At 38.4% G+C, this 24293-nt stretch overlaps 1 protein-coding gene across 1 annotated transcript in view; it reads right to left on the bottom strand.

The window, feature by feature from the left end:
- Nucleotides 1-24293, bottom strand: part of GABRG1 (gamma-aminobutyric acid type A receptor gamma1 subunit) — a 73519-nt gene that overhangs the window by 42137 nt on the left and 7089 nt on the right. The window contains exons 2-3 of the mRNA XM_024211691.1: nt 11599-11747; nt 4368-4435 (exon numbers count right to left, since the gene is read on the bottom strand). Coding sequence (XP_024067459.1) covers nt 4368-4435; nt 11599-11747 — 217 coding nt within the window. The remainder of the gene's footprint in view (nt 1-4367; nt 4436-11598; nt 11748-24293) is intronic.

Below are 24293 nucleotides of genomic sequence, written 5' to 3'. Positions count from 1 at the left end.
TGTGTCGTATGACCAGATTAAATAATAGAAGGACACCACAACTTTCTAAAATAAGTTAATTATAAATATTGTCATGGATTATGCCTTCCTATGTTAGTGGTTTTACAATAATGTCTTTAAAATATTACAAACTCCCCTCCCCCGCCATCCCCCTTTTGCTTTGCAGGGTACACTAATTGCTTATACAGTAGAAACAATGAAACTGATGATATACAAACTGTTGTCAAAATGTACAAACTAGAAAAGAGACAGAAGTTATTTTGCTCTAATCTCTTTAGGGTAGTTACATATAATGTGTTACATGTAACAATAAGTATATATAAGTGTATATAAAGAGAAGAGGTGCAATTTCTTCATTTGTGTGTTCTTTACATCTGTGTACCACTAAGTTACAGAAGGTTTTGAAAAATTGTCCAATTTTATTGAATTCACATATTTTACACCACTAGAGCACAACCGGCAGTCTACAAGCAGCTCAACTTGGTGTTTCTTGTGGTCAATGATCAGCCCATTTTCATTGGCACTAAATACCAAAAACACTTTAAAAGGCTTTAGAAGATAGGGTACTACCATCTTTTTCAGAGGCTATAACAACATCTTATCAATTCAAATATGGATTGTACACTTCAAAGCTACAAAGTATTTTTTTAAAAGCATCCTCCAAACATCAATCTAACTGCAGAATTTTAGCACCCAAAACCTGGAGACGTACTGGCTGAAAAAAACTATAGAATTTTGGGTGTTTAACTTGAAATCAGTAGTTGAAAGAAAAATCTGCTTCCCTGTTAACTCCTTCCTAACAGAAGTGAAGTCTGCCACTACTGCATAGCAGAGGCTGACAAAAAAGCCAACAGATGCCCTGAGAGTACAGAGTGGAGCCTTGTCTTCAACTCAGCACATTAGAGTCTTCCTTCATATTGAAATCAACCTAGCACAGGACCAGAGCTATCCTGTTTACCTAATCATGGCCTGGAGTATGGAGTGACGATGAATGAGATGTTTGTGTAAAGAGAGGGAGAATGGAGAAACTAGGAGAGGGAAACTAAGCATTTTATTGGTTTTAGGATAGAAGGAAAGAGAGAAAAAGAGGCATGAAAGAAGAATAGTGGCAGTTAAAGAGAGAAAAGGTAGTAACAACTAAAAAAAAAATCAAGATTATTATATTTTATTTTATTTATGCCAGATAAAACATTATGAGAGACATTACAGCAACTCAGATAAAATTGTGTAAATATACTTGCAATGTAATGTCCATGGGTGGGTCATTGGAGGTGGGGATCAAACCTGAGACCTTTGGACCTGAAACAATGAGCCTCTGTTGTCTGCACTGAAAGGTAAGGTTATAGCAGGCTCATCAACCTCAGCCACCAATAGAGGGAGACAAAGCACCACAGAGCAGATGTGTGTTACATACTTGTGAAACAGTGTTGCCCTTACACCCGCTGTCAGGTTGCTAACACAGTCCTCTGCATTTTCCCAGTTTTATACTTTCTATTATAACGACGTATTTTCCCTTTTTTTTTTTACAATTGCACATTTTTAGATGTATATTTCTCTATTTCATTGAGGATGTAAATGTTTGATTGAATTATATATTTATGTAAAGTTATGCAAGAAACCCAAAAGACAAAGGCTTATGTATGATCAATAAACCAGACTTCATGAGAGAAAATAAAGTCAGTAATAAACTTTCACACTGTACTTATTTGCTCATATTTGAAAATCTTAATGTAATTTTCAAAGTAATATATCTTTAGCACCCAATGTTCCACTTATGACTAAGTGATATGCAAAGGAAGTGAAATATCTTATTGAGGAAGATTCTTACCTGTAAAATATCAGCAGTTTGGAAAATGAAAGGTTTTGAAATGAAATGACTTTTATTTGGTGTAGTATTTGAATCCTAGTAAAATCACCTTCCCTAATAAGCGTGCAACACTTGATAGCAAAGAGAATTCCATGAATATTTACAAGAACTAACTGAATATGAAACACTGGTGTTTACAACAGAATATGGAATTAGATGCCTTATGGATGTCTTTCTAAACTTCTGGCTACAGTGCTTCCATAGCTGTGATATTTAGTTCTCCCTTGATTTTAAAAACGTATGGGGAACAAAAGGGCTTTGATTTTTTTCTTTTGGCGGGGTGAAGGGTGGATTTGTCTGTCTCCAGTATCAGTAGTTTTTCCTTTCATAATAAGCTTTTTTTTTTTAATGAAATGAATGATATCTGACCCAAAGCCATACACCATTAGTATATTTCAGAAACCAAAGAGGATGGTGATTTTAATTTATTTCATATAAATAAGTGAGGTATAGTTGACATGGACCAAATTGCAACATTCTCCCCACCTACCTTTACACTGGTCAGCAGTTATTCACATGAACAGTGGGAGTACTCTAGCTAGTAACTGCTCAACAATACGAGTAAGAAGATCATAATCTGGACCCAAAGTAGAAAAAGTACAACGTTAACACAGGCGATTTCTTCAGGGCCAGACTGTGACACCTTACTCCACTAAGTAGCCCCACTGACTGCAATGGCACGGTTCATGGTGTGAAATACTATTGAACTAGTAGCAAGCATCTATCACAATCTGGCCCAGTAAGAGCAATGAAAGATAAACAAATACAGAAGGGGTAGAAGGGGTTATAAAGTCATGCAGTTTGAGGCTAGAAGGGACCACCAGGCCATCTATTCTGACCTCCTGTATATTACAGGCCACCAACACTACATCCAGCATCTGCACCTTAAACCCAACAACTGAAATTAGATTGCTGTCCACTGATGCTAGTGTTTGACAGAAGAGGCTGCTATTATTCGCTACACCCTTGGACAGGTGGCTGCTTAGCCACATATGCTGTTGCCACAGTGAACTGTTTCAGGGACTGCCAAGGGAAACTAGGTGTGGGGAGAGGAAGTGAAAGGAACCTGCAATAGGCAGACAGATGGGGTTGCAGAAGCTTGCTACAGGGAGGGTGGAGATCGGATAGCTTTCCACTTCCCCACTGCTCCTCTGCTATCCTCTCTCAGGGGCTTTTCACTTATTCCTTCCCATATAACCCAGTCAGAGAGAGTGACTCCCCGACAGTACCTGCAGTTCATGCCAGAGGCCTTTGGGCTTGTAAGGCTGTTAGGGTACAATATATATCCTTGGCCATAGGTCATACCATCTACTTTAGGTTTTTCTAAGGGACCTATTACCTTGGTATGTAAGCAACGTATACATTTCCTGCTTTTTGAGAGCTTGTGTTCAGATAGACCATGATAAATCATTATGTGCAAAAACACTGGACCTCTTTATAATCATTTAAGGTAACCATTTATAAAAAGCTCAGAAACGTCTAACACTGCAATGTGCACGTTCTTTACCTTTTTAAGTACTCACATGCTGTATGAATGCAAGAGTTTGTCTGATGCTGGACAGGTGTGCTTGAGGGTAGAGGGTACAATGAGCTGACCTCATCCATGCATAGGGGCCAGACACAATCTCTGTCCTCAAGTTCATGGGAGTGCAAGGATTGCTAATAGCTCATCCTATCAGGAGCAACAGCTAATAGAGAGGACTCTTTTGCAGGGGATGGCATACACTGACTCCTTTTTAAGCTGCCAATATTTTTCATGAGAAACTACACATATTGTAAAAGTAAAATAATGCAAATAGTTTAAGAAACTGCATACAACCAATATCAATCAAGAATGCTGTTACTTCAGTCTTTTACAAAATAGTTCCTTTTAAATATGATGGATCAGTTCTTCAGCTGGTGTACATCAGCATACCCACTTGAAGTCAATTGAGACACACCAACATATATCAATAGGAGAAGGCCTGGTGAGACTATGTAAGGGTTGTAAGAACAGCCAAAAAATGCAGTTTCATATTTCCCCCACTTTCCATCCCTATGAAAATTACTCCATAAAACTATTGTTAATTCACAAATGCCAGCTCAACTCTTATTTTTCTTCATTAATTAAGATTTGAACTGGTGAATACTAAAATATTGGGCTAGATCCTTAGCTAGTGTAAATCAGCAAAGCTCCATTGACTTTAGTGAACTACCCTGATTTATCTCAGCTGAAAAGCTGATGCATTATGTTTGGTAGGTCATGGCATTTTATTTTTTATTAATTACCATTTTTGGTGATGGATTTTAATAAGAAAACTATTCTCAAAGTACAGAGAATCTTCAGCTTCTGTCATAATGGTATCATAATTCAATTTAAAAACATAACATAAATGTTCTTTAACACTATGGGGCACACTATACTTGGATGAAAGTTAGAGGAGTTAAAGGCATTAATCTGAATAAAGATAGTGGTATTTCTTATTTATCCAAATATATTTTTCAGTCAATCAGGACTTACCATATTGATTGGATCAACTGGGCCAATGCTGTTAACATAGACATCTGTTTCAATTACCGTAGTTCTCACTAAACAAAAGAGTAGCCACAATAATTACATATGTAATCAACTCTATATACTGTATGCTGTTAATGTAACCTATGCTATTTATTGAAATAAGAATAAAAGTGATCCTCTTATCAAATACAGAAGGAGTAGTCATTGCATACGATTGGCTTTTGATCACTGTGCACAGAATCACATGAAACATAACTCCCTTTTTTCATTGTCATTAAATTACAATCATCGACATGAATCTTTGTTTCATACTGGAAAATTTACCTTTGTCTGATACGTTTTGTAACTATATGAAGCAGTGATGGAAAAAGGTCAGGGTGGAGGAAGAAAATAAAAAAATTCATCTGCCAAAATAAAATTTGAATCATAAACAGAAAGAAGAAAATGTTTGGAAAAATCATGTGTACAGCAATCCATCAGGTCTAGGAGTAAACATATCTACATACTGCACAGAGAAAAATCTCAGTGTAATTTGTCAATTCTTATTGAAGATGTGTAGGAAAAATAAAATGGCTTTTAGCCAGGTTTCTTCAATCTATGTAATTATATTCCAATGAAAGCATACCTGAAGATGCATTAATAATTCTTATCAACTAGATCAATATGTCACTTCATAGACAAAATTTAGAACTCTTAAAATATTTAACATTTAAATGACTTTCATTTCATAATACAAGGAAGACAGTCTAACGTGTTCAACAAAAAACTAGCTTCTTTAAAGAGATCATCTTCTAACAGAGGAAGGATAGAATTGCATTCAATTTATTTGGATAGTCTCTTAAAATACCTGTCTGCCTTATAAAGGTCTTCTGTTGTATAGGTGTCACAGGATGGATGCAGTACCTTCCCCCGGCTGGTTTATAGGAGGGGAATTTGAGAGAGAGAGAGGCCAGGACTCAGCAATAGAATTATTGGTTTTTAAAAACATTGTTACTATGAATTTTTCCTTTTTCTACTTCATATTGCAGAGTGCGTGAAGATATACATGAAGGGAAGAGGACATGTCATGCAGCACCTCACAACAGGGCAGGAAGAATTAAGGTTGTCTCATTGTCCCTAGCCAAGAGGACTGGGCAGAATAAAAATGTGGTGGGTATGGGCTGGAAGATTTTAAAAATGAAGCCCCTTTGTCCCTCTGCTGATTTATGGGCAGAAAGAGAAAAGAGTCACAAGGAAAGTATTTAATATAGAATTAATTTTTTCCACTTTCTCGTTGACCCAAGTGGAGTTCTATTTTCTCAGTTCCAAAGAACATTTGAGGTCATATGACATGGCTGTACAGAGGTGATGAAGGGCTGCTGAGATACTGTGGGCACACTTGTGGTCTCTAGAATGGGCCTCTCCTAGTTTGAGAGAGATCCATGAGATAACCAATTGTTTCTCACACTCAAGGGTCCTCGTGTGAGGTGCCACAAGGTTCCATCTGTCTACCTACTCCTGTTCAACGCGTTCAGGGTGCTGTTAAATGGGCCAGGAGGTGAAATCCTGGCTCCACTGAAATCATTGGCAAAGCTCCCATTTCAGCGGATCCAGCAGAATAGATAACCTAATCTCAGAATGAGATCAGAGTTTAGATGACATCAGGATGGAGGATGCCCAATTCAGACGAGACAGAAGTAAAGTTGGCAGGCGGGGGAAAACATCTATAAGAATTAGTGAACACTGTAATGGCTTCTGACTGGGTGAGTGTGCCCCCCTTTCATACTGCGGGTTTGCATTTTGAGGGTCCTTGTGAATCTCATGTTGTTCATGCATGCCCATTTAGTAGCTGGACCCTGTGTCTACTAAGAGAAGTGTCACTTTTTCCTTTGGATCTAGGCAGTGCCTGTCTAGAACAGGTCAAAAATGGGGGTGAAGGGAACAGAGACTGGAGTGGGGAGTGATGAAAACAGTGAACATCTTTATTTTTTCCATTTTATTTCACATTGGAAACTCTGAAAATGTCAACCATCTCAATCCATGTTTTTGTCACTTTGAGACCTGACCATGCATGGTGTGACATTACACTCCATATGTTTTATGGAAATATGCTTATGGGTGTGAATATGAGGTAACTGAATACGCTTTATGCAAAAGGTCTCTTGTAAGGTCTCATAACAAAAGTTATAACCTACTGAATATATTCATCCTAATTGTATGCATGTATCATTCTTGTATCTGAAGCTAGAAATATGAAGTATAACTCTGAGGTCCTATTGTAATTATGCAAAGTATGGGCCATTAATGATGGTTTAGAACCTTGATGGCTCCCATTGACTAGGACAACCGGTTGTAAATGGTTTATTTACCTGCACGCCTTCCTGTGTACCTGTGGGCCAACCCAGGAAGAATGGAGACTAGGGGTCTTACAGTGACATGTGACCATGTCACATGATATTGGAATCCATCTTAACCCTTGTACTCTTCCATTGATGAGGCGGGGGTGGGGACAAGCACAGACAAAAGATTCCCGCCTTGTGCCAAAGCTCTAAAAGGGGGTGGACCAAGACAAAGGGGGCTCCCAGTCATGAGAACACCCCTGCTTACCACCTGAGATGTCTGCTGGAACTAACAAGGACTGTACCAGGGGACAGGATTGGGCCCAGAGTAGAAAGAGGTCTAATCTGTGAAAAAAAGCTTATTGGAACATCTCTGAGGGTGAGATATTACCTGTAATCAGTTTCTTAATGTATTAGGCTTAGACTTGCATGTTTTGTTTTATTTTGCTTTGTGACTTTCTTTATTCTGGCCGTTATTACTTGAAACCACTTAAATCCTACTTTTTATACTTAATAAAATCACTTTTGTTTATTAATAAACCCAGAGTAAGTGATTAATATCTGAGGAAGCAAACAGCTGTGCATATCTCTTTATCAGTGTTATAGAGGGCTGACAATTTATGAATTTACCCTGTATAAGCTTTATACAGAGTAAAACGGATTTATTTGGGGTTTGGATCCCATTGGGAACTAGGTGACCTGCTGAGTTGTTTTCAGTTAAGTCTGCAGCTTTGGGGGCGTGGACCAGACCCTGGGTCTGTGTTGCAGCAGGCTAGCGTGTCTGGCTCAACAAGGCAGGTTCTGGAAGTCCCAAGCTGGCAGGGAAAATGGGTGCAGAGGTAATTCCAGCCCATCAGGTGACAATACCAAGGGAGTCTCTGTGACCAAACCCGTCACACATGGGACTAAGAATGAAACTACATGGATCACTGTAAACTCAGGAGGGCCAAATGAACCAAAAAAAAATCCCTGGAACAAACAAACAAAAAGCAAGACAAGGATATTATTACCTTGAAAGTTAAGGATAATCCCAGTCAAGTAACTGTTCTGCAAGTCTTGAGACATTGAAACCAACACCAGATTTTATCAACATAATTGGAATGAAGTATAGGATGAGTGCATTATTGACTGATTTTGTTTCTTTCTCTGTTAAATGTCTACTGCATTTCAATAAGTAGCAGGACAGGAGTTGAAGGTATAGATTGTATTTCTTTGTATGGGCCAAATTTTGAGGCCTGTGAAGCATAGGGCTACAAGCTTTCCTGGTTCTGGAGAGAAGTAACAGAGAAAACAGTGTGATAACCTATGCTTTATTCGGGGACAAAAGTCTGTGAAAAAAAGATTCTCAGAAACAGAAAGGCAATGTGACTTATGAATAAGGCATTGGTGTGGGAGTCTGGAAACCTAGATTCCAATTCTGGCCCTACCAGTGACCTTGGACAAGTCATTTCACCTTTTTGTGCCTCTGTTTCCCTTCTCAGACTTTTTCTCATCTATTTATACCAGTGGCTTTCAACCTGTGGTCCATGGACCCTTGGGGGGGCCGCAGACTATATTTGATTTCCAAAGGGTTCTGGACCCCCCATTTGAAATATTTTAGGGATCCAGAAATGAAAAAAGGTTGAAAACCACTGATTTGAACTGTAAACTCTTCAGGGAAAGGCCACCTCTTTCTGTGTGTTTGTACAAAGTCTAAAACAAAGGAGCCTTGATCCATAAGAACATAAGAATGGCCATACTGGGTCAGACCAAAGGTCCATCTAGCCCAGTATCCTGTCTTCCAACAGTGGCCAATGACATGTGCCCCAGAGGGAAGGAACAGAATCGGTAATCATCAAGTGATCCATCCCCTGTCGCCCAGCTTCTGGCGAACAGAGGCTAGGAACACCATCCCTGCCCATCCTGGCTAATAGCCATTGATGGACCTATCCTCCATGAATGTATCTAGTTCTTTTTTGAACCCTGCTATAGTCTTGGCCTTCACAACATCCTCTGGCAAAGACCTCCACAGGTTGACTGTGCATTGTGCTGCTATTAATTTCATTTGGTGACCCCTAGTTCTTGTGTTATGAGAAGCAGTAATATCACTTCCCTATTTACTTTCTCCACACCAGTCATGATTTTATAGACCTCTATCATATCCCCCCTTAGTCGTCTATTTTCCAAGATGAAAAGTCCCAATCTGATTAATCTCTCGTCATACGGAAGCTGTTCCATATGTTGTCATTTTTGTTATCCTTTTCGGAACCTTTTCCAATTCCAATATCTTTTTTTGAGATGGGGCACACGGTATTCAAAATTTATATAGAGTCAATATGATATTTCCTGTTTTATTATCTATCCCTTTCTTAATGATTCCCAACATTCTGTTAGCTTTTTGGACTGCTGCTACACATTGAGTGGATGTTTTCAGAGAACTATCCACAATGACTCCAAGATCTCTTTCTTGAGTGGTAACAGCTCATTTAGACCCCATCATTTTATATGTATAGTTGGGATTATGTTTTCCAATGTGCATTACTTTGCATTTATCAACACTGAATTTCATCTGCCATTTTGTTGCCCAGTCACCCAGTTTTGTGAGATCATTTTGTAGCTCTTCGCAGTCTGCCTGGGACTTAACTATCTTGAGTAGCTTTGTATCATCTGCAAATTTTGCCATCTCACTATTTACCCCTTTTTCCAGATCATTTATGAATATGTTGAATAGGACAGGTCCAAGTACAGACCCCTGGGTGACACCACTCTTTACCTCTCTCCACTGTGAAAACTGACCATTTATTCCTACCCTTTGTTTCCTATCTTTTAACCAGTTACCGATCCATGAGAGGACCTTCCCTATTATCCCGTGACAGCTTACTTTGCTTAAGAGACTTTGATGAGGGACCTTGTCAAAGGCTTTCTGAAAATTTAAGTACATTATATCCATTAGATCCCCTTTGCCCACATGCTTGTTGAGCCTCTCAAAGAATTCTAGTAGATTGGTGAGGCATGATTTCCCCTTACAAAAACCATGTTGACTCTTCCCTAACCAATTATGTTCATCTATATGTCTGACAATTTTGTTCTTTACTATAGTTTCAACCAGTTTGCCCAGTACTGAAGTCAGCTTTACCAGCCTATAATTGCTGGGATCATCTCTGGAGCCCTTTTTAAAAACTGGCATCACATTAGCTATCCTCCAGACATTTGGTACAGAAGCTAATAGGTTATAAACTACAGTTAGTAGTTCTGCAATTTCACATTTGAGTTCCTTCAGACCTCTTGGGTGAATACCATCTGGACCGGATGACTTATTACTGTTTATCAGTTTGTTCCAAAACCTCCTCTAATGACACCTCAATCTGAGACAGTTCCTCAGATTTGTCATCTAAGAAGAATGACTCAGGTTTTGGAATCTTCCTCACATCCTCAGCCATGAAGACTGATGCAAAGAATTCATTTAGTTTCTTTGCAATGGCCTTATCGTCCCTGAGTGTTCCTTTAGTATCTCTATCGTCCAGTGGCCCCACTTGTTGTTTAGCAGGCTTCCTGCTTCTGATGTACTTTAAAAAATGTTATTACTTTTTGAGTCTTTGGCTAGCTGTTCTTCAAATTCTTTTTTGGCCTTTCTAATTACCGGTATGTTTTTACACTTCACTTGCCAGAGTTTATGCTCCTTTTTATTTTCCTCACTAGGATTTAACTTCCACATTTTAAGAGATGCTTTTTTTTGCCTCTCACTGCTTCTTTTACTTTGTTGTTTAGCCATGGTGGCACTTTTTTGGTTCTCTTACTATGTTTTTTAATTTGGGGTATACATGTAAGTTGAGCCTCTATTATGGTGTCTTAAAAAGTTTCCATGCAGATTGCAATGATTTCACTTTTGGCACTGTACTTTTTAATTTCTGTTTAACTGACTTCCTTATTTTTGTGTAGTTCCCCTTTCTGAAATTAAAGCTACTGTGTTGGGCTGCTGTGGTGTTTTCCCCGCCACAGGGATGTTACATTTAATTATATTATGGTCACTATTACCAAGCTGTCCAGCTATATTCACCTCTTGGACCAGATCCTGTACTCCACTTAGGACTAAATCTAGAATTGCTTCTCCTCTTGTGGGTTCCGGGACTAGCTGATAGTTGAAATCCCCCATTATTGTTGAGTTTTTTATTTTTATAGTCTCTCTAATATCCCTGAGCATTTCACAGTCACTATCACTATCCTGGTCAGATGGTCGGTAGTATATCCTTACTGCTATATTCTTATTATTCGAGCATGGAATTACTATCCATAGAGATTCTATGGTACATTTAAGATTTTTACTTCATTTGCTTCTACACTTTCTTTCATATATAGTTCCACTCCCTCACCAGCATGACCTGTTGTGTCCTTCCAATATATTTTGTACCCTGGTATTACGGTGTTCCATGATTAGATACAAATAAGTAGTAACAGTGAGTTGAGTTAAACCTGTTCATGAAACAGATTGCATTGAGTTATCTCCGAAAGGACTAAAAATACTGGGTAGAAACATTTGAATAAATATTTGCAGATTTCAGGGTAGATTTCTGACAGTCAATGAGAGCTCTGTATGTGGAATACCTTCTTATCAGAGGTATCACATTTAAAATAGCAAAATGAAAAATCAAACCTGGAATTGCAGTAATTTGTTACCTATTTGATACTGCCTTAAAAATTAAATACTTTACATAGTACAAAAAACAGATATATACAATTTCTATTGTACTTGCTATAAAAAAGTTGAAAGTTATTTTCACACGTTCCATGTTATTTACATTCTGTTTATCTAGCTTGATACATTAATTAATGAACAGTTGACTTTTAAACAGCTACTTGCCACCATTTCATTAAAGCCCATGCAATGTCTGCATTCTCTGGTTCATATTTTCTATTTACTATATGTGAGATGAACTTACCTCCAATATCTGGCCGAAGTTTACTGTCATAGCCTTGAAGTAAGGAGTCCAGTATGTGAGTGACATCTCCACCATGAATCTTTGGTGCAAGTACCCATGTTTTGTTCACTGTTAGATCTTCATCATCCTCGTCATCTGCTTTATCAGCACTAAGCGTGGTTCAATGAAACATGAGGGAAGAGAAACAGTGAAACAAATACACACTGCATGAAGAATGAAATGATAAAAAGAGTAAATATGGCAGCCTAGTTATTATGTAGAATAAAGATTTGAACGTATTCTGGTGCCAGCACATAGTTACACCTAATTGATATATTTTATTGCTTATTTTTATGGCAGCACAGAGAACCTAGTATCTCATCCACCTGAGAAATGTGTCAAGAAGAGTGTTTGCCATTCAGAATCAATAACTCAGATCACAAATAAAGTGAAATAGAATGAAGTCTTGATAGCAATTTTACCTTTATTTTGATGTTTTGTAAGCTTTTCCCAATTTAATTGTTGTATTTAAATCACTATGTTAATGTTTCTAAGGGGTGTTGAATCATGAGAGTAGGTGTCCCTCAGAAATCAAGACCATCACCTTAATGTCGCCAACTCTCCTAGTGTCCAGTGAGATCATTCCCAAACCAAGATTTCCCATATGGTAATACTTGGTTCTAGCTTCAGAATGTTCTAAAACAGAACACATTTATTTTATTTAGTCCAGATAACGAGCAAGGATTCCTAATGTATGCATTGTTTATGACTAAATGTTCATAGTTAGGAGCTAAAAGTTGTGTAAGTTTCATTAGTTTATTTGCATTTAAACATAGAGTGCTATTATTTATTTTAGTTCCAATTATTTATCAGGACATTTTATCAAGATCAAAGAAATACACAAGGAAAACAATTACATGCCCATTTATTATCTACCCTTCAATTAGATAAGAAGCAATTTATAATTTATCACTGAGTCAGAAGAAAAATGGTAGTGGCTTGAATGTGTCTATTGACCCACTCAGATGATCTCCAAAAGGGCAAAAGTTGCCTAGAAGTAATTTTCTCTCCATTTGAATCAAATGAGTGTGGACTTAAATATTTCTCCATTGCTAACATTTGCAATCTATGTTACTCATCCACGTATTTCAAGGAAATTGCTGTGGGCTTCTAATCAAACAAAGTGCATCAAACTGATAGTAGTAACTATGTAGTGTTGTTGTTGTAGCCATGTTGATCCCAAGATATTAGAGAGGCATGGTGAGTGAGGTAATACCTTTTATTGGAAGAGCTTTGTGTAAGCTCGAAAATTTGTCTCGCTTACCAACAGAAATTGGTCCATTAAAAGATATTACTGCACCCACCTTCTCTCAGCAGTAACTATGGGAGTCATACAATGTATCTTGACAAAGAGACAATGGCTACCATTAATTATAACAGAGTATATGGAACCCATAAAAGTCATAGTTACAATGCTAAGATAAGCAAAGGTATTAGGCAACAAAAAGGAATTATATTATTATCCTTGGAAAAAGTTGCACATCAATACTGTTTAAAAAAAAAATTACTGCTTTCCATTGTACTCCTAGGGTAAGATTTTTCAGACGTGCCTAAGGATACATCTACATTGCATTTTAAAACCCATGGCAGCAAGTCTCAGAGACCTGGCCTTCAGACATGGGTTCATGGGGCTTGTGTTATGGCACTAAAAACAACAGGGTTAACCTTACAGCTTGGGCTGGAGCTCACTCTCTGAACCCCAACACCCTGCCTGAGCTTCAGAGCTAGAGCTCCAGCCCAAGCTTGAAATCTACACAGCTGTTTTTAGCATTGTGGCAGAAGCCTATAGACCCAAGCTCTGAGAGTCGCTGCTGCAGGTTTTAAAATGTAGTGTAGACATATTCTAGTGACTAATGATCACAAGTCTCACTGAAAGTCACTTAGGTGATTTGGAAAATCCCACCTTTCATTTTAAAAAGTTTTACTTTCCTATAGTGAATTAATGCCATTAAGATGTGTTATTATAAATTATTACAAAAGTCAATGCATATTTTTAATCATTAAGCGGGAATCTTCAAAGTTCTTAAGCCTAAATGTCTAAACTAACTTAAAAGTGTTATGCACATATAAATCAAGCCCTCTTGATTCTATTTCATCAAAATAAAATCAAAAAGAAAAAGTTCTACATGGAGAAAACTTTAAGCCTATAGAGTCAAGTATCCAAAGAAGTCGGGAAATGACACTGCAAGAATATGAATGATTAAACTTAACTCTGCTCCTTTGCATAGATACCCCAAATTAGTCTTTAATCAGATGATCTCCTACAATTTCTCAAAATACATAATTAGGGCTGGTTGAAAAAATTCTATCAAAACTGTTTTTTTCCCAATTGAAAATTGGGATTAAAACTAAACTATTTTTTTCACAGAAAGTGTTGGCTTTCGGACGATGATTAATGTTAGTTTGGTTTTGTCTCTCACTTTGGGAGGTGGAAAGACTTTTCTGTCTCATGTAGTGCCCCTAGAGGGAAGACTGGGCTGCTAGGGTGACATGCTGGATGTCCAGGTGGTCGGGGGAGCCCAGCAGTGTTCTTTTCCCCTCCCTGCTACAACAACTATGGCTGCTCAGTCTGTTCCTGGGGGGTCCCATTGCAGTACATGTTGCTGCTGCAGTTGTGAGGACATGGCCTTAGAACGTTCATGGTGTTTGGCTTGCTGCCAAAATTAAGCAGGCACAAGAGGGAAATTGCTATTTTCGGTGGTTTAGAATTAAGCCAAAGCTAAATGGATTTTCATGGAATGAGCAAAAGGCACCTCTCTGATTCCAGGGCTTGCCTCCTGGGAAAGATCAAAGGCCTACAGCAAACAACTGAAGTGTTAATAACTATTCAAAAAGTTGTAAGAATCTTTTATAATAGAAAGTGTTAGGCAACCTAGATACAGGGTTCACTGCCAGCTCCCCCTGTAATAGTGTGGAAATCACTTTAGTTCCTTATACTTGAAAGGCATTGCATAACACTTAACATCTTTACAGTACTGTACAGATATTATACAGATATCAGCTATTAAATATTTAAAGATTCCCATTAGTGGAATTCCATACCGAACACTAAAATGAGTATTAACAGAAGTCTCGCAACTGTACATTCATCTTTTCAGAACTACCAATTGCTATTATTTTATGTTTTGTCCCTGTTTTTACCTACTTGGTTACTCTAATCAATGCTTAAATTTAGTAAGAGCGTATGGGCTCTGTACTCTCTTTGCTTTTTTCCTTGAGGATAATGAGTAGCTAGACTGAATTTACAACAAATGTACATTGGAAGGAGACATCACTGCTGTGGAGCAAGCCTTTTCTTCTTCTTTTTTATTTAAAGGCTCCAGCCCTGCAACTGTGACTCGGTGCAGACAGAACCTGCACCTACCAAAGACTCACTAAAACCAGCAGGGCTCCATGGAGGTGCAGGGATCTGCCCAAGTGGAGTCACTTTAAGGATCGGGGCTTTTTCATTAAATTCTGAAGGAATAGATGAAGTGGATATGATCATGTCTCCTTTTAGTGACCTTCCCACACCAAAGTTAAGAGCCACCGACTCATAGCTAAAGGAGTTATGTCTTTAGCTCAAGGAAGGGGTATTTTTGTTCATTTTCTTGGGTGGCTATATTTTTTCTATGGCATAGAGGTGAAACTGTTGAATTAAAGGCTATAGCTTGAATATTTGGCAAGGGCAGACTTGGGATAGAAACCTTTTTATTACTGTGCCATAATAAAAATAAATTATTGATACTCATGCATATTAAAGCCACCCTTCACTCCCATCTTCTGCCACAATCCTTACCACTAGAACTTTACCAATTCCTAAAACCAGTGGAGAGAGGACAATTTTACTTTTTTATGTATATTTATTTTCTTCCAGTTTCAGTCACAGAATATTTCAGTACTTCCACTGCATGACATCTCTTTCCTCCTGTGTATTACGGGAAGTGTAAAGTAATGGAAAATAAATATGATTTGTCTCAACAAGACCACTCTCTATGAAGCCTTTGGAGAATATTTGTAGGCACTAAGATTAAGAATGAATTTGATAAGATTCTCAAACATTAAAAATTTACTGTTCCATGGCACTACACTAATTATCACCCATTATACTTCAGATGCTGAGTTTGACTTCACTATGAATTCTATTAAAATAAAAATAAATTTGAAGGAGCATAAATAAGTCTCACCATAAATAAAAAGAAATTTCATTTCTAAACAGAGGTTTTTATTACGGTAGCTATGATGATAAACTGAACAGTAACTACATATATATGGCTAACTGTAATTAGACAAAAAGTGCCCTAATTTGCTCTATACCCTCCAACTAATTAGAGACATTACCATGACTAATAAATCCCTGAGCATAAGTGACTAATGACTGAATAAGTCTTTTCAGCATCAGGCAGCATGTTCATCTTTAGACTTTAATATCATAGGTCTTTGTTCTACTTTTAATATGAGGGAAAATAATCAGATTAACTTTAAGTTGTAATTAACATCTGTCAGGTTATGCAATGAATTATAAAAAATAAAGCAGTGATATTGCTCCTTCTGCCGGATGCAGCATATGTAAGGTTAGGTACCAACCAGGGATTATATGCACTCTATAAATGTAAGTGCCTAAACGCAATCAATGACCATAAAGATTAAATGTTTTAGATAAAGTGACCTTAGAGTTTTCATAAATGAATTAAATGATTAATTGTGGTTGATAAGACATTTTATTTCTGGATAATGGGAACTAATATTGCACAAGCCAGAGGGGAGTGTACAGTGTTCGCTATGACTTTATGAACTTGGAGACTTTGCTTTCCTTCCTAACACAGAATAATACTTATAATAAAAAGCTATGATGAGACGTCAGTAAGGTGGTGAGAACTGGGTCAACATTTCAGGTCAACGCTCTTGTAAAAGAGCTGAAATTTGCACCTACTTTCACTATTGCTTTGAACAGAACTACTAGCATTGCACTTACCTTTAGTCAAAGCCAATTGTTAACCCCTTCATTGCTCTGAGTAGAACCTCAGAGTTACAAATACCTTGGAAATGGAGGTTGTTTGTAATTCTGATAAAACGTTATGGTTGTTCTTTCAAAAGTTTACAACTGAACATTGACTTAATACAGCTTTGAAACTTTACTATGCAGAAGACAAATGCTGCTTTTAACCATCTTAATTTAAATTAAACAAGCACAGAAACAGTTTCCTTATTTTGTCAAAAAAAAGTTTTTTTAAAAAACCTTCCCCTTTTTTGTTAGTAGTTTACATTTAACAAAGTAATGTACTCTTTTTTTCTGCTGCCTGATTGTGTACTTCTGGTTCCAAATGACGTGCGTGGTTGACCGGTCAGTTTGGAACTCTGGTGTTGTAACTCTGAGGCTCTACTGTACTTCAGTGCCTATTAACAGTCTACTGAAGTCACTACGTTGGTATTCATGACACATCCCCCATTCCACCTCCATATACCTGGGACATTTGATACTGGTTAGATATTAATGAACCAAGGACAAAGTTGAAGACAAAAGGAACAGTCTGCGTGATCAACAGACACCAGAGTACTGCTACATTAAGAAGACCCAGTCTTGGTTCTGTTCCTTTGCTCTATAGGCTGGCAGAGCCCTGATATGGCCAGAACCCAAATATATTTAACCGAACCTGGAAGTAAGTAACAGCAAGACTTGCTCCATGTGTGCTCTATCCTCCAAGGCCTTGTGTAAGTGTGAGATGTATCCACTAAATAAAAATCATTACAAGAACAAGATTCACAGGAGTAACAAATTAAGTTAACAAAATTAACAGCCCCAGTGTTCAACCCACACACTTTGTTACCCATTTATAGTCCCACTAGGTAAAACCCATCCATGCCGCACATAAGTGAGCCAATCACATAACACAAGCTATGAAAACCTAGTTATTCCTTTTTGGGCTTCCCACTGTGTTCTGTTTAGGCCTCCTGTGTAATCTAGACTGTATTAATTAGAATTTTGTCTTCCAGTATTTTTTTCTTTTTAATTAAAAATGTGATTTTGCCTTTTTGCCTGGACAAAGTGATGATTTCCTCATCTTTTTGTTATGGCAAATAACCATCGTTTCTAATGATACAGTTTGGGATATTTTGCATAGACTTTGTCTTTATACAATAATGCTCTATTGATAAGCCTTCCAGATAAGGCTTCCAGCTGGCCAGACACCTGAACAGCCACTATCCTACTCCAGAGCATTGTATATGGTCCTATACTATAAAAAAGTTCTTTTTCAAGGCCTGGTAATGAGGCTTCAGAAATTGGATGAATTGGCCAAAGTTCACATCATCAATAGGACCTGATCCAAAGTCCATTAAGGGCAAATAAGAAACCAAAAATGGACCAACTGTGCCTTCCATGGGTTAGAGAAAGGCTGGGAGTCCTGGATATACACAAATATTATTCATCGGTAAATATGTATTATTTCATTGCAATGGGTACTTAATCCAGAGAACTCCCCACCTCTGTGGCTGCAATTGAAGAACTAACCATATTGGGGGCGGTGGGGGAGAGAGAGAGAGGCATTCTTAGAAAGTACGTTAGAGTTGATCAATCAAAGACGATAGTTTGATTCAAAAGAGGGAGCATATATATGAGGTAATCTCTATGTTGCTTTTGATGTATTACCAACCCTCGTGTTCAAAAGACATGAGGCAGACCTCCATGTTTACTACTCAGAAAGAACCCTATGCACTCTCTCCCATCCCTTGGGATGTGGGGTGGCTCCTCCTGTTCTCTACATTCCCCAACAGTCCTTTTTACTCTACCTCATGTCCCTATATTCCTCTCAATTTGCCTCCATCTTCCTCTATTCCCTGCTCCCCACATTATCCTGCATCCCCTTATTCTGCTTTCTGTACACCACATTCCTTTGACTCCTCATAACTTCCCTTTCCCCTGCTCCCACAATCTCATTTCCTGATGGCAGCCTGGCTTTGGAAACAATGGAAGCCGGCAGCCTCACTTTCACCTGCAAAGAATAAAAGGACATGGAGGCCATTTTGCTGAGGGCAAACGCAATCTCCCATTATTGTCAATGTGATGACAACAATTCTGGTTAAAGCCAAAACTTCATGAGCTTGAAGTCAGACATTCATGGAAACCCATTTAAAAGGAACCCCAAATATCACAAGTGTCACAATAAAGTTGCAAGAGCGGACAATAATGGTTACATATTTTATGTTACGGGGGAATATGATGAAAAGCTAGGGTTAGATTTAAATACTAATCAGTGTGTCCTTGTATATGAATAAATAAAGGCCTTAGAAGTGCTTTGAATATAACTAGCCTTTTTCTGCTCAAGACATGTAACTCCTAACAATCAGTTCTGCCACCCTTTTTCACATTGCCTCCCCAAGTGGATCCAATGATTTCAAACAAGACTGCTTGCAGACTTGCAGACGGTCTATTCAATGTAAGAATCGGGCCCTAAGGCAGTAGAAAAATTTAAAGGAAGTTTGAATATATTGTTAAACTATATTGTACACAGAAATCAGAGGCACTTTTATCGAGCAGGAGGAATGGTTGAGTTTTTAGAGGATATATTAGATACAAAAAATTGTTTAACATTAAATATTAAAAACTTTGTTTCAAAATCAAAAACACTCAGCTCCCTAATAGAAACCCATTCAGTTCTCTTTCAATCATTCTGCGTAATGAAATCCTTTGCCAATTTTTTTAAGTGCCCAGGCAATCAAGCTAGCAGTATCTTAATGGGTATGCCAAGGTGATCAAGCCTCTTCTGATTCATCACAGATTAGCAATATATGTTCAAAGGACATTAAAAAAATTCTCCCACAAATAATAAGCTCAGCAATTTAAGTTTAGTCACAGCAAAATCTTCACTTGAAACAGTTTTCTTATATTTCTAGTTAAATGACCTTCAACATCTGTGATGCTTGCATAACAAAGTCTATCTGAACATAGGTAACTGAACTTTCAGTACAACCAAACTTATCTCTGGGTACTTAACAAGGACATTGTCTGTCATCTCTTCCAGTAAATATTCACTGTTCCAGTTTCACTAGTTCTTTCATAAAATCTTGGTTGAATTTGTGAACAAAGTCACTCACTGAAGAATAGATTCTAAAAGATATTCCATTTAAATGATGTTCTGAGGAAATTACACATTGCTCTCTCCTGCTTTACATATATTTTTAGGTGGATATCATCTGTAATACATTTTAAATTGACCTCTGATGGTTATTGTTGCTATTGGTTTAAGCAGCTTTAAAGCTTTAAACTGAAATTATCATTGGACTTAATGTACCAGAGCTATTCCATAACGAACGCTTCTTTTGTACCATGTATGTTCTGATTTCTCTTGAAGAGCTTTGTTCAGAAGCTGAAGTACCCAAATCAATTTAAAAGTTATTTGAAGCCTTAACAATGTTGCCCATTTTACATAACTGTCCAGAAATCAGTTGAGTTTTTCACTTAACTAACTCTATTCAGAACCACACGCATTTCTTTATGCTGATTTCAAAACTGCTCAATTTTGTGATCCCAAAACAATTTACCTTGATTGACAGAGGGATTTCAGATAGGCTGCTTTTGGATACAGGGCTTTTGCAAAACCTTATTTCCAGTATTTTGGATTTACAAAGGACAACACCTAGCTGTTCATGCATCCCCTTCTTTCATAATTTGAGATAAGGAATAAGATTCTCATGTGACTAAAATAACATATGCTGAAAAATGAACAAAGAGATAACAGCTGCCTTCCCTCCCCCCCCCCCCACACCAGAACATTTTTTGGCCAATTACATTATCAGGGTCAGCTTAGGTTACTCTCTCACAGTCCCAGGAAGATATCAAAAAATGTAAGAAATATCTTCTCATATGGTTTCTGTGGCTTGGTTTAAAAAAAAAAAATCTTCCTGGAAAAGGTTTCATCAGGAAAGACTATGCAAATGCTATCTTACTGAAGATCACACATATCTTTTGTTCCATCACAGATGACAGCAGCAATGGTATCTCACTCTACTCCATATTCACATGTCAATTCCCGCCACTGTAATCTTGTTGAAGATGTTTCAAGTAGTTTATTTTGGATGTAAAAACTTGTGCAGCTTGATAATTGTGACATCCACTTTTGCATTTTAGGCACACATCTACACCCATTGTGAGAAACTCACTGAAGTTGCCTGTCTCATTACCATGGACCCTTAAAGCAAGTATTTGTCTAGCAAGGTACTTGAGAGTGCTCATTATTTTCAGCAAGGAAGCTCTTCCTTTCTCCTATTCAGATATTTTTAATGTTACCACACGAATATCAGTAGAATTCTTATTCTGATTGTGCCAAAGAACAGCTGGATATTGTAAATGTGATTGGGATTTTCAATTGCAAAATCCTCTTGTAGTAAAAACCATCTCAACTTTTTCCACAAAGTACCTTCTGAAATCAGCATTCAATATATATCATGCAAACAGAAAAAAAAATCTATCCTATCATAATGAATAAAGTAGTCATCAAAAGAATTTATACCACTAACAGACAATGAGGAGTGTGTCCAATCAAATCCTGCTTAGGAAAACTTATTTCAAGTGAATATAAGAAAAACAGAGCAATATGGATTGGCAAGTCTTCTAATGCTTTGATATCCTTCTGAAGTTCCTGATATCAACTACACATGAGTTAGGTTGAAAGGTCCTTCTGATTTTTGAAGTCCATCATTTTTCCGCTTTTTGGCCAGATCCTGCAATTAACTGAATAATTAAATGTAAACAAACTCTACACTCTAATGTGGAACTACCCACCCAAACCAAACAGGGATAAATAAGTGGAGAATCATCAGAGGACCCAAGATAAAAGGATAACCCTAGGTAATTACGTAGCCTAAGTAATTACAGTCATGAAGGGGGAAAATGGTATAGAAAAAGGATACGATATTCCATGAATGCTGAAGACATGATGTTGGAAGTATAGTAAAGCCTTGTGTATCTGAAATTTGTGTTGTCCAGAACAGGATCACATCTCCTGGGGGTTTCATATAACCAAGATAAAAGTACTTGTTAATGGAGAATCTTCATCCAATGAGAGTGGTTCTAGTGAGGGCCACTAGGGATCTGTTCTTGGCCCAATGCTGTTCAGTAGCCTTACCAGTGATTTGAAAGAGAATATAAAATCATTGCTTGTAAAATTTGCATATGACACAAAAATTGGTGGACTGGCAAATAATGATGGGGGCAGATCAGTTATTAGCGATTAGCCTGGATCACTTGGTAAAGTGAGGCCATTTCAGCAACATGCATTTTAATATAGCCAAATGCAAGGTCATTCATCTAAGAACAAAGAATGTAGGGCACACAAAGTAGGTCACACAAGAAAACAACACTGAAAATTACTTATGCGGTCATGGTAGATAACCAGCTGAACATGAGCTCCCAGTGTAATGCTGTAGCTAAAAGGGTGAAAGAAAGCCTTGGATGCATGATCAGAGAAATATCAAGTGGGAACAGGCAGTGGCATATTATCGCCTAGGCCAACAAGGCCTAGGCCTAGGGCGGCAAATTTGCAGGGGCAGCAAATTTGCTCGCTCCCCCCCCCCCCCCCCCCCCCCACTCCGCTCCTTCCCCAAATCCCCGGCCCGCCTCCTCCCCCAGGCACACTGCGCTTCCCTCCTTCCACCTCCCTTCCAGGCTTGCTGCATGAAAGCACTGGGAAGGAGAGAGGAGAAGCGAGTAATGGTGTGCTCAGAGGCAGATCGGAGATGAGCTGGGGCCGGCGGGCACAGGGAGTAACCTTTGGGGCGCGGCAGGGAACCACTCCCCACCCCAGCTCACCTCTGCTCCACCACCGCCATCCCCCGAGCGCGCCACAACTCCCCTTCTCCCCCCTCCCTCCCAGGCTTGCCGTGGGGGAGCGGAGGTGAGTTGGCGCGGGGGGGCAGCAATTTTTTCAGGGCCTGGGGTGGCAAATTTGTTAATCCGCCACTGGGAACAGGGAGGTGGTTTTACTTCTATATGTCCAGTTCTAGTGTGCCCACTTCAAGAAGGATGTTGACAAATTGGAAAGGGTCTAGAAAAAAGCTATGAGAATGATTTGACATCTGGAAAGTATGCCTTATAGTGAGATACTTAAGAAGCTCCATTTATTTACAATAGTCACTACAAGAAAAAGTAAGGAGTTACTTGATCATAGTTTACAAATACCTATTATGGGGAAAGATTTCAAACAGTAGACAGTGTGACAAAGTGGGATGTGGCTGTATCAAATTGTGAAGTCTGTTTTGTATTGCAACTTCCATCTTGGTTTGTAACCTTCACAGTGACCTTTATTTTGTAGTGTTTCCTTCTATTTTAGATTATAACATCCATTTATTATTTGGCGCTTGACACCTAGTTGAAAGTCTATGGCTGATAAACCATCATAAAGCAATTTAGGATCACCAGCTTTGATGGTCTTTCAAGTACTGGCCCATCATCATGGGAATATGGACTCTCAACACAGAAACAAGACTGGAAGAAGAGGTTGGAATTTCCCAGATGGAGCACATGGGCAAAAAGCAGCAGACTGTACGTAAGGAGGGGACTTTTCGAGCAAGAGGGTCCATACATGTCCTTATGCCAGAAGACCTGGCTGTAGAGAGGGAGAAGCAGGAGGGACACTGCCTTGCCTGAAATCTGACCAGACCTCAGACTCTCAGAAGTGATGTGAGACTAATGAGGATGGGTCTCAGTATGTTATTTTGCATAAATCTGTAACTCTTTAGTACTTTCATGAGAGTAAATGTGAAGGTGGTTAAGAAATTCCTTTGCTAAGCTTATATTCCTGGCTTGCCTGCCATTTTGTTCCTGAAGTAGTAAATTGAGAACTTGGAAGTGCCAGCAGTGAGGAGCATCTGAGAGAGTGTATATGAGCAACTAAGGGCTCAGGTGGGTTGAGACTTTGGATCAAGGTTTAAGGCAGATGGGCTCCTGACCTTATCCCAAGGAAGTGTGTCAGATGTGGAGTCGACACCTGTCACTGTGTCTGAGAGACCCACAGTTAGAAACAGTGCATAGTCACTACCCAGAGTCGGGGGAATGGGGGATAGAAGCATGTGGGATCCAGTTGTCAGGTTGACTCAGAACAGACTGGAGACCATCCAGAGATGGGGACTGGGACTGGCAGTAACATATATCTCTTTAATCTAGAATAAAAAGCATAACAAGATCCAATGTCTGGAAGCTAAAGCTAGACAAGTTCAAACTAGAAATAAGGCAAAATAAAGTAACTAAGCATTGGAACACCTTACCTAGAGACACAGTAGATTTGCTATACTTTACAGTCTTTAACTGAAGACTGGATATATTTCTGATACGCTATAGCTCAAACAGAAGCCATGGGCTTGATACAGAAACTATTGGGTGAAATTATATGGCCCATTTTATGCAGGATGTCAAATTTCATGATCATAATGGACCTTTCTTACTTTAGAAATCTATGAATAAAAACATATTTTAAAGAACCTCTTGAATTTTAAAAAATACTTGCATTCATCTCTCCCATTGCACTGATGTGAGGAATCCAAAATACAGTGCTGGATATGCTTCCCCTCTCCTTTTAGATATATTACCTGGCATTTTTGACATTTAAATTTCATCGTGCTATTTCCTGACAACATTTCTAGTCTCTCAAGGTTCTTTAGTATTAGTTCAGTGACCTCACAGC

Source organism: Terrapene carolina, unplaced genomic scaffold (genome assembly GCF_002925995.2).
Source record: "Terrapene carolina triunguis isolate 2854851 unplaced genomic scaffold, T_m_triunguis-2.0 Scaffold66, whole genome shotgun sequence".
NCBI lineage: Eukaryota > Metazoa > Chordata > Testudines > Emydidae > Terrapene > Terrapene triunguis.
Note: the sequence above shows the minus strand (reverse complement) of the source record. Positions and strands in the feature narration are given on the sequence as shown.